Source organism: Populus euphratica, unplaced genomic scaffold (genome assembly GCF_000495115.2).
Source record: "Populus euphratica unplaced genomic scaffold, PopEup_1.0 scaffold17.1, whole genome shotgun sequence".
Lineage (NCBI taxonomy): Eukaryota > Viridiplantae > Streptophyta > Magnoliopsida > Malpighiales > Salicaceae > Populus > Populus euphratica.
In genome coordinates, this window is record NW_011499884.1 from 1,529,694 (window position 1) to 1,541,708 (window position 12,015).

The 12,015-nt window shown below is 32.8% G+C and overlaps 1 protein-coding gene across 1 annotated transcript; it reads left to right on the forward strand.

Moving 5' to 3' along the window:
- The first annotated feature begins 2,246 nt into the window (after positions 1-2,246).
- On the forward strand, positions 2,247-6,546 carry LOC105130052 (folate-biopterin transporter 1, chloroplastic-like). Its single transcript, XM_011032372.1, has 9 exons — positions 2,247-2,565; positions 2,905-3,137; positions 3,374-3,438; positions 3,556-3,718; positions 4,281-4,429; positions 4,517-4,771; positions 4,875-5,043; positions 5,143-5,235; positions 5,735-6,546. Exons 1-9 carry the CDS (start codon positions 2,313-2,315, stop codon positions 6,032-6,034), a joined length of 1,680 nt encoding a protein of 559 aa, XP_011030674.1. The 5' UTR covers positions 2,247-2,312; the 3' UTR covers positions 6,035-6,546.
- Positions 6,547-12,015: the final 5,469 nt, after the last annotated feature.

Below are 12,015 nucleotides of genomic sequence, written 5' to 3' on the forward strand. Positions count from 1 at the left end.
TTATTAATAACGTTCTTGCTGTCAATCTGTCTTGAAATAATAATTCCTTGTATTATTTGTATTACTATATGGCCCAATGATGCAAGCAAGACTTGTAATTATTGAAGGGAACAGGTCCGAGGGAATAGTCTCTGTGACTGAAATTCTTTACAGATCAAGCAGACTATAGTTAGAACACCTTCAAAACTTCCACGCCAAGACGCCGTTTGCCCCAATCAAATATCAGTATTCTGAAAGCAGAATCACCGGTGGGCTACCTTAAATACTACTGGATAAGTTGATGGTATCTCTATAGCCTCGCACCAGCCTGACACAAATAGGATTTCATTCTTTTCAAGAGCCAAAAATTTGTCATCAAGGATTTAAATTATTGGCCTTTTCAATGAAAAACAATTGGCAGCGTTCTGTGTGCTTTGTATAATGGAAGAAAGCTGACCAGTTCGCTGTGTATCTTTTGCTTTCTTATTCAAGATGGTTAAGGGTCGGCATCTGTTAAAAAGAAAAGAACACGAAAATAAAAGGTTGATACTTGGTAAGCTCACTAGACGAGGAAGGGCAACAGAGATGGCACAGAAGGATGTCTTGGCAATAATCGTAATGTCGAGGATTTTTTCCTTCGAAAAAAAACTCGCAAGGCACCAAGATGTTTGGTTTTGAGGCAGACAACGCGGTGCTGCCCAACAAGACGGCGTGCTCTCTGCCGGTGGCTCGCGGAGAGACCTAACATGGAATCAAAATGGGACCGTGGGCTCTTCAGTCTCGACTCTTGAGGAATTTCTATTTTCTTGTAGATGTGATAGTATTGTGGTACCGGTTATGCTTCGTCACACCTTGATATGTGTAAACCTCAATGATTAGTTCTTGTTGCCTTTCTTACCTAATAACCATTTATTAATGAAAAACGAGCTAGTTTGTACACACAACAGAATTGTCGGGTTTAATGAGAATTGAAGAAGGCTACACTTCACGTGTAGTAAACAAACTAAATATCTAAACATTAACTATTAAAGATTCGAATATTTAATCAATGTCTTGAAATTATATTGTTTTTTTTTTCACCTGTCAAAGTTCTCCAATAATGCCACATCTTGAATATAAAGATTATCACAATGATTTTAGGCATATGTAGGTAACGTTTGGTTTAGAACGATATAATTGGATGCGATACATTAATATTTATTTAATTGTACCTTTTTGAATTATATAGACATGTGAATAAACTTTTATTTATTTTGTGAAGTAGTCAATTACTACTAGAATATGACAATGTTTATTATTTATCTTTTAATTAATCAGTCTAATAACATATAATTTTTACATTGAAAAAAAACTAAAATAATACTATATTTAATAAAGATATCGGAGTAACATAAATCTTGTTGTTGTCGTTGTATACTTAATATTTGTGATATTTTCAAACATGATTTACACAATATCTCTTCATCTTCGTGCGTTTGTGTAGTACTATTTTTTTTAGATAAGTGTAATTATATTAAAAATATAACATGCTTAATTTGCAAAGACAAGTATAAGATTCTGTCTATTTTCAAAATATAAATTGAAGAAATTTCAACACCTGTCATGTGAGGAGACAAGAGAAATAAAGCAGGTACTGATTTTTTATTCAGTCCATTGTCATGCATATTTATAATATAGTTTCCAGCTTTAATTTGTATTTGTGAGGTTTATAAGATTATTTAGATGAGTTTTTGATGGAAAAAAGAAAAGGAAATGCACATCTGCTTGAATCTCATCATTTTATTTATTATTTTTTAATATTTTACTAATCTCATCATTTTATTTTTGTTCATTGTCTTATACATAAAATAAAATATACAATACATTTTTATGTATTTCTTTTTGTTTGCATGTGATTGATTTAAGAGTGAATACATAATATGTTTTTTACAACCCTTTACGTTGTATTTCTATTTTATAATATAATTAAATCAACGTTTAATAAATAATAGAGAATTAAAGTAAATTAAAATTATTTTATATAGTTTTTGGTAACTCACATCAGTAAAAATATATTCGCCTGTGATTGGTGCTTTAGAGGAGAAGAAAGGAAGAGAAAAAGGCGCGTGAATTTTTCAAGAAATGGGCCTTGATAAATGGGCGAAACTGAAACCCGCCGATAGTCCACTCATATAATCAACGGGCTTTAAATGGTTACGTGTCGATTTATCAGCCACGATGCTCATTGCATTGACGAGGATACTCAAGTCATTTTGAGCGGAACTAGAAGCAACAGCAATCAAACCTGTACTGCTATTTTTCAGCAATTAATAATACTAAAAATAATATTCATAATGGCTTCAACAAACTCCAGGAGCTCATTCTCAATTTTACCCTCTCATCAAAATCCACTTTTATCCTCTTTGACCTCGTCTCCCCTCTCCCAGATTCACCGGAAACGCTTATCCATTGTCTCTCGCAGAAGAACTAGCCGGAGGCCACGGCGGAAACTAGCTGGGGGAAAGGATATGTCGGTTGCAATCACCTTGCCCACGCCATCTCACCGGCGTGACAAAAGCCAGGACTCGGTTCTGGATTCAACAAACAGTAAGTTTATACTCGTCAATTACGATCAGATTATGTCTATAGTGATTTTTCATTTTTCTTTGGATATCTCAAAAAACAACCCTGCTGCACTTGTCCACTTCTCCTGTCGTTAAAAGTAATGGCTACTTAAGTTAATAGATTAAGGGAGATGTTCTTCTTTCAGAGATTAAGCATAAATTTAAATTTAAAAATCCGCATTTATCAAGAGCTGTAATTAAAGATTTTCAATCTTAATAAACTGGAAAAGGTTTATAATTTCTAGAAGCTTTATTTTTTTGGGTAGATCAGATAATGTATGTAGTTAGTGTAACTGTGTACGTGTGCTCATGTTTGAACTAGGTACTGGTGAAGGAGAAATATTAACAGCAGATGTTGAAGGGGAGATGAGCTCAACTAGTAAAACTGCTATGCGTAAAAGCAAATATCTTATTAGCAGAATATGCTTTGGCGTGGACTTGTCACCAGATAATATTGCAGTAGCAATGGTGTATTTTGTTCAAGGTGTCTTGGGCCTTGCTAGGCTCGCTGTCAGTTTTTACTTGAAAGATGATTTGCATTTAGAACCTGCAGAGGTAAGTTGTCCTGCTTGTTTTCTTTATAATGATGAGGTGATGAGAAAAGTTAATGTTTGAGCTTTTATCCAGTTAATGTTCCTCTTGTTAATTTTTTTTTCTTGATAGTGATTCATCTTTCTTAAAATCTTGATGATTTTTTTTGAAATTGGTTGCATGGTATCAGAGGAAATTTATTGTTATTCATGTGTTCTTTTTATTATCTTCGAGGACTGACAAGGTACATGGCTGACTAGACAGCTGTGATATCCGGTTTTTCCGCGTTACCTTGGCTTATCAAACCTCTTTATGGGTTTATTAGGTGCGATTTTATTTATTGTCTGTATCCTTCTACATTTCCTTCCTGCTGTGCAAGAAATTGTTTCATTTCTGCATTTCATTTCTGCATTTCTTTTAAGTAATTGTTTTGTTGTTGCAGTGATTCTGTTCCACTCTTTGGTTATCGAAGAAGGTCGTACTTGGTTCTTTCAGGACTTCTTGGTGCGCTTTCTTGGAGTTTGATGTCTACCTTTGTTGATAGCAAGTACAGTGCCGCCTTCTGCATACTTCTTGGATCGCTTTCTGTTGCTTTCTCAGATGTTGTGAGTATCTTCAATGCTATGAATTTATTAAAATGCCTGGGCATAACAGTCATTGATTCAAGGATTGATTAAGAATCGATGACTTTTTGAGAGAATATGATGTGTTGATGACTGAATTTAGCGGTATCAGTTGAACGATCATTAAAACATGCTAATGCTTTGAAATATATGGAATTAATTGTGAGCCAATTTGTTTTGCATTAACACAATGTCAACCATTAATTACCTAGCAGTGTCACCCTAAGGTTCACCTTCTTTTTTTTTCATGATATGATTGTGGGTTATCCATCAGAGTGGTATGCAGGAGGTACTAATTTGCCGAGGCTTATTTTTAACAGAACTTTACCAGCACATTCATCTCAGGGCTGGTGCTCTGCTTATGAAGTCAAAATTTCATATCAAGGATATTGATTTTCAACTCCTGTGGGTTTTAACAACAAACTACTCTTGTGTGCTTGCCAAGAAAATAAATTCTGTACATAGAGGCTTGGGGTTCCCTTTCTTGAAAGGCAGTGGCTAATTACATGACAGTGATTTGCCCAAAAATTGGTTTACTGTGTAGGTTGTGGATTCTATGGTGGTAGAGAGAGCTCGTGGGGAATCACAGAGCATGTCAGGATCTCTTCAGTCTTTATGCTGGGGGTCGTCGGCTTTTGGTGGGATTGTAAGCTCTTACTTTAGTGGCTCTCTGGTGGATGCTTATGGTGTAAGGTACTTGAAAGTGGTTTTGACAAGTGTAATAACTTGGCACAGATGACATTCAAATTAATCAAATTAGTGCTGATTTTTCATTCTCAGGTTTGTTTTTGGTGTTACGGCGTTGCTACCTTTGGTAACATCAGCAGTTGCTGTTCTTGTGAGAGAACAGCGTGTGCTTGGTCCGGCAAGTGGACCGAGTCTTGCTTTGCCTGGTTCTGGCTTTCTGGAAAGCTCAAAGCAGCATATTGTTCAGTTATGGGATGCCGTTAAGCAGCCCAATGTGCTTCTTCCCACTTTATTTATTTTCCTGTGGCAGGCAACACCACAATCAGATTCTGCCATGTTTTTTTTCACGTATGTGCAGACAATGATTAGCATTAACTCGTCCTTCTAATTTAGTTTCATCTCTACTCAAAATTATTGATTGACTCTGATATCTAATTTTTTTTGTTTTCAGCACAAATAAACTTGGTTTCACTCCAGAATTTCTTGGACGTGTCAAGCTTGTTACCTCAGTTGCATCACTGCTTGGAGTTGGACTGTATAATGGCTTTTTGAAAAATGTTCCATTGCGCAAGATCTTTGTTGCCACTACTGTAACTGGTACAGCTCTTGGGATGACTCAGGTTTGTGTTATGATTCACTTCAAGCCAGGCTTAGCAGTGGATAATTGTGTTTAATGGAGTCTATTATACATATTCATTTTTGTTAATATTTTGGCTCAGGTTTTCCTTGTTACTGGTTTAAACAGAAAGTTGGGGATAAGTGACGAATGGTTTGCTATTGGGGATTCTTTGATTCTAACAGTCCTTGGTCAGGTAACATATGTTTGCCATACCTTTTATGACAGCTATGACGTTGTTGAAATTTTTAGTTCTGTTACACCGGCATGTGGCAAGCTGGAAGACCAGCTTTTTATGTCTGGAAACTTTCATGTCCCAGTTTGCTGAATTTTTTTTGGCGGGGTGGGTTGGGGGGTTTGTGGTTTGACATTTTGGTATTCAGTGATTTTGAGCACTTTTTTCAACCAGGTGTATTCCTAAAGGATCGGGAAGTTATCTTTATATTGAAATTGGTTGCATTGCATTGTTTCTTTCATATGTCCACTTTTAGGCATGGTTTTGGTTACTAGTTAGATATTTAGATCATCCTGTTGTGTTACTGTGGATGTTTAGCCATCCATATCCTCAACATGAGCTATTTTCATTTTAGCTGCCTATTTTCACGCCTCAACTGTTTTATCTCTTATCTTGTGCAAGGTTGATCTAGCAAGAATTGTATGCCGAAGCAGCTAAAAACGTATTGGTACTTTTGCAGGCCTCTTTCATGCCAGTTCTTGTGCTAGCGGCAAAGTTATGTCCGGAGGGCATGGAAGCTACACTTTTCGCGACCCTTATGTCTATTTCAAATGGAGGGAGTGTTCTTGGAGGGCTGATCGGTGCTGGTCTGACTCAGTTTTTTGGAGTCACAAAGGATAATTTTGACAACTTGGCCTTTTTGATTATTCTCTGTAATCTCAGCTCATTGCTTCCTTTGCCACTCCTAGGCCTCCTACCCAATGATAGGCCCGATGCCATTCCAAAGGAGAGTAGAGATATCGAGATGAAGTCCAATTGAATTCGGATGATTACTTCCTCATTATCCAGCGCGGAGGCACGCTTCACCTTTCATTCCTTTGGACTGACCCCTGCTAGTAAGCTTTTTGCGTAACTGCAGATTATACTTTGTTTCACAGGGAGATTAAGTAAATATCACGAGGTCGCATACACAAACTATAGAGAGATGATCCGCCTAGTCTTTAATTCTAGTGACCTGAGCTACCCACGTGATGGATTGTAACCGAGTATACCATGACGTAAAAATGGAAAGGAATTGTCTTCCCTCCTGCCCGGGTGTTGAGCCCTTCGAGCAACCTGGTCACTGGACTTGCGAGCCCAATACTAAGTTGGGCTACTGTCCTCAGGCCAATGTCTTTGATGCAGGCTTTCGAAGGGCTCACGGCCCCGAACATAAGGCATGACAGAATGGTAACACGGCCTGGCTATTGGCTGTGATCTTCTTCTTTTTGACCCTTTTAACCTGTGAAATGTCCATTTTGTCCCATCAAAGAGTCATTGGATATCATCTTTCCCTGCTAGCTACTTTTATTTTCAATTTCAACGGGCTCCGCACTCTTCTCATTCAATAATACAAACCCTGCTTTTAGCTTAACGAACGCTGTACATTCTATTTCTCTTTTTAAAAATATTACATGATACCTCGTGGCATTTTTTAAAGTATGACATGATTGTATTCCGGTGCAAGTCACTTGAAAGTTGGCAGTTTATTTAATGCAACTGAGCACCCCTTAGCTTCAAAACTTATCTTCGATATTATATATATATAGTTACCGATATTGAAGTTGTGAATATTTCTGTTGCCCTCTTTTATTTGTATACCTTTCACGTAGATAATTTAGTATCTTTCAATCCATATATCTGTAGATGTTATAAAAGAAAGAGGGCCCCCACGAACAAGAAAAGAAATTTGAAATGGATATGATTCAATTGGTTTTTGTAAGTTATTTTTTAAAAATATTTTTTATTTAAAAATAGATTAAAATAATATATTTTTTATTTTTTAAAAAATATTTTTAATATTACCACATTAAAACAATTAAAAAAAAACATAAAAAAATTATTTTAAAAAACCTTCATGAAACATGGCTTGGAATGCAAATCTAAACTGCATATAGGAATGACCTCCTTTGACTTTTGCAAGAGTTAGGACTGGTTCTGAATATTGGAGTTGATACATGAACCAAAAGAAACCCATCAATCCACAACTCTATATATATAATTCATGCTGTTTTTTGTTTTTACACCTTTCTTTCCATTTGGTTATTGATGTCTTTTTCTTTAATTCATAATATGACATGTCTATAAGGCTTTAATAATTTATTTTATTTTTTTATATATAATTATCATGATATCAAAAAAAAAATTAATATTAACAAAAATATCTTAGCATTGCGGTGTGATTGATTTTTTTTAAAATAATTAAATAAAAAATAAAAATATTATTTTTCTGTATTAATTAACATTATGAATTATAATAGTAATTCACATTGTTTTGTTTTTTTTTGTATTTTGACCCTTTTATTCCATTTGATTATTGATTTTTTTAATTTAATCTAATGTGTTTTTAAGAATTTAGAGCTGATAATTTAATTTTAAGATACTGTCAAAAATAAAAAAAACTATAGTCTTATTTTATTTTATTTTTTCAATAAAATTTACCTCGAGGGTATCATAGACAAATGTACTATTATATATACATAAAGTGAAAGTGAAGATAAAAAGAGGATATCTTCAGCCGTTCATAACTGCCCAGTCGATGTGAACAGAAGTCCTAGCAGCTACATTTTGTTCTGGTCTGGCAACTTGCAAAATAAAACGAGACAGTATTTTAATTTATGATTTTGAAAGGATAATAATAAAAATTATTTGACTTTGCTCCACGTGGTAGGGTCCTACAAGAATACAAACATGACCCGCCACGCAAACACGGTTTTTTAGGAAAAGAAAATGTTGGTGTGAGGCTTGGGATCAAGCCCAGCATCTCATAGGAAATTAAAAGAAGAAGAAGAAGGAGATGTGCAGTCATTCTTATACACGCGCACGCGCTCCCTGCCACGCCTTCCTTTTGAAAAAACACAAAATAAAAGATGTAAAATCTGGAGCTAAACACCAGACCTCCATGCATGGATGAAATGGGTCGGAAGCACCACTAAGTTCTCTGGTATGCAATGCAGTGGGATGTGGTCCTTTTCTTCTCAACGCAAAACGTGTTTTTATTGTATTTTTACCATCATTTTTTTCTTTTACCAGAAACCAAAATGTTTATTTTTGTGTTTAAAATAATAAATATGTCGATTATAATTAAAAAATGAGTTGAGAAGATGAGATAAAAATATTATGTTTTAAATAATAAAGAGTTTATATATTTATTTAGTTTAAAATTCAATTCCAAAATTTTTAATTGGTTTGAATTAATAAAATTAAATCTTACTTTGTTAAATTAAATCTCAACTCATAATCCAAACTTATTTTTAATATTTCAAGAGCTCTATATAAAATCAGCTGAAATAAAGTATCAAATTCAATCTCAAATTAAATTTATTTAATATAAAAAGATTAAATTGAAAATAAAAAAATAAATGCAATATATAATGATAATAATAAAAATTATGGGTAACTATTGTAACCTATCTATCTCTTGTATTGTATTTTTTTTAATACTTCTTCAATTTTATATTGCTTAGAGTGTTTATGATTTCATATCATTTTATGATTTATTGAGCATTAATTTTTGTTAAATTGCACCATAATTATTAATGAAAAGAAAAAGTATCCAATAAAAAAATAATGTAAATGGAAGAAAAAGAGTTAAGGTTTGTTAAATGAAAGCAAAAGTATCTAATTAAAAAAAAGAACTTCAATGAAAAAAATAAAGGCGAGTTGGTTCACTAAACATTGTTTTAATGTTTTTTTTATAGTGTCTATTTTTATTTTAAGTAGTTTAATTTAATATTGACCCCTCCGGCCCGATTAGCGAATTGGTTCTGATAATATCAGTATGAACACAAACACTGATAGATCACTTCACCTGTGACTAAATCCCATCCCGACAATATATGTGTGTGCTGGTGCGCCAGTATGAAGCATTGATGAACTATTTGCAACCCTAGAATTCGACAAACTAGAATAAAGTTTTTGAAGAGGCTGGGACAGCATTTTGCTGGCCATGGTAGTCTCTTTGTAACTATCTATCCTAAGAGAATATATCTTAATCATCTCAAATCTCGAAGGTAATGGTAATGGTAATGGTAATGGATATGATATTGTCGCACTTAATATGAATGCTTGATCAGGAGAGAACCACCATTGATAAGTGATCTATCTGGTCTGAAACACTTGCATATGAATATCTATATATATTTAGCCGCAGAGTTACACCACACACACACAGAGTTGCACCTTTAAAAAACTGATGGTTATGCCAGGTCGGAATCTCCATTGGTCTGATAGTAAAGCCGCCATGAACTCAGCAGTTTTGGAATGGGAGGAGTTGGAAGTTGAAATAGTTGTCGAGTGGCTAATGATTGAAGCAAATTTAATAAGAAAAGGTCGTGAAAGCACATGATCCTGCGCACAGCTCTCGAATACCCCACTTAATAAATGAAGAGCAGCAAAATCAACAAGGTTTCATATCCAATAATTTCAGGCCCATGGTTTTGTAATCGGTTACATCCTTAAGGTCTGCTTTTCTTTTTCTTTTTCTTTTTCCTTTCTTTTTTTAATCTAATATTGAATTGATCAGAATGATGAATTATAGCTATAGTATAAAGGAGTAATCCTGCTTGATAAGGATATTTATTTATTTATCTTTACATTCTGAACTCAAACTTTCAAGACAACATAAAAAAATATTCTTTAAAATACATAATGTGAAATATATAAAATCGTTTGATTTAAAAAAAACAATGGATCTGAATTAAATTTAATCAATTATAAATTTTGTTGAAAATTTAGAGAAAAATCAATTAATGTATAACCGTTAACAATTAAAATATTATTTATTAATGATAATATGATATAAAAACTTATAATAAAAATAATAATTATAATAATAATAGTTATGATAATAATTAACGGGAATATATATGGTATCTTGGAGTTAAGATTTTACCCTTATGAACCATGAAAATGGAATTAAGAAGTCTTGGATTTGCTTACTCAGTCCAAGTTCAATCATTTGCCAAGAAATAAACACTTGACAGCTAGTCAAATGTTTTTATTTTTGAACTTGTAATCGGCTAACTCTTAAAAATATGTAAGATTGAAAGGGTATGATTGTTAGACTGATTTATGTTATTGTGTAATTTATTTCAAATAATCATTTAAATTTAATAATTTAAATTATTAGGTAAGGTTTTAAGATATGATTTATATTATTTTTTAATATATCTTTTCAAGTAAAAACCATTTGGACTTGAAACTTGCATAGGTTTATATTACTTTGTGTTTAATTTTTATCAAATAAACGAGAATGATGAGATTCGAACTTGTGACCGCTTGGTTATCAAAGCTTTAATACCATGTCAAAAAACCTCATCAAAGCTTTAATACCATGTCAAAAAACCATCTCAACTTAATAACTTAAACTGCTAAATAAAATCTCAAAATATAATTTATATTATTCTTTAACAACCTCTATCTCATCATGAAGTATGTTTTAATGTTGAATTTTATTTTACCGTGAATCATCCCCTAAATCTGTCTGATTGACTTTTACGTACCCTTCATGAACCATTCCAATTCCAACTGAAACCATTAAAGTCGAGTTGCTTGCAACTTGAAGCAACATCAATTTCGTTTTGGGAATTCAATTTTATTTCAGCAGCAAAGTAGGATAATCTATACCTCATGTATGCTTTCTCGTTCTCTAATTTAAATGCATTTGTTCTTTGTTTTAGTCTTGTTTTGGAAGTTGTCATCTTCGTTCCTTCCCTTAAATCTTGCTTCAACAAAGTTATTGTCCACATTCTCTTGTAATCATCTTTGGCTCCGAGAGAACATTACTGTTATAAGGTCTCAACCCCATTCCAGTGTTGTGCATTCCCTTCTCATTTTGCGATCTTTTAAAGGAGTTAGGCAGCTGTCTCCATTAAACAACCATTGGGATGGGTTGGTTGTGAGCACAGACCCCGAAAATATTTTAGCTATAAATATAAAAATAAACTCAGAACAATGAGTTGACTCGGAATCTAAGATCTTGCTAGATTTTAAATAGTCAAAATTCAGGTTTGTAACTAGCCCAATTAAACCTGAATAATTTGATAGATTAACTCAAAACTTGAGTTTCATGTGTATTTAAGTTATTTATAATTATAAATTTTTTATGTAGATATGGACTATATATAGTTATCTTATAATGAAAAAGTTAAAAAAACATTTTGTGTGGATGTAGTCTCTCTCTATATGTATAGCCATTTCATAAAAAAATTAAAAAATAATTCATGTAAATAAAAGCTATATAGCCATGAAACATGTATAAGTTAAGAAACATTTTAAGTGAATGTAATCTATATAAATAGTTATCTTATAAGAATATATATATATATATATATATTGATTGCATATAAAAAAATAAAAAATATGTTATGTAAATACAAGCTATATATATAGCTATGTCACATGGAAAGCCTTCTTTCATGTATAATTTCATGTATAATGTTATATATATATATATATATATATATTATGGAATAACTATACATTCTTCACCTATAAAGATTATTTATTAATAATTATGCTTTTAGCTTTGAAAATGAAAATTTTCTTTTAAAAAATAAATGAAAATACTAATAGTTTTTCCAATATCGACGAAACAGAAACCTGACAAACAGGTTTTCGATAATGATATTCTATTGCCTCTCTCAGTGTTGAGAAATGCTAATGGAATCTTCATTATATGCTGATATAATATTTTATTGATATTTTTTAATTTTGTGATAAGAGTATTTGAAAAAACTGGCTATACCAAATTCAGGGAAG

What these genes read in the sequence shown, in the direction of transcription:
- LOC105130052 (XM_011032372.1), top strand. Translation starts at nt 2,313, where the DNA reads ATGGCTTCAACAAACTCCAGGAGCTCATTCTCAATTTTACCCTCTCAT. An exon ending in CCTCTTTATGGGTTTATTAG is followed by an intron (nt 3,439 to 3,555) that starts GTGCGATTTTAT and finishes TTGTTGTTGCAG; the next exon opens with TGATTCTGTTCCACTCTTTG. An exon ending in TCTGCCATGTTTTTTTTCAC is followed by an intron (nt 4,772 to 4,874) that starts GTATGTGCAGAC and finishes TTTTGTTTTCAG; the next exon opens with CACAAATAAACTTGGTTTCA.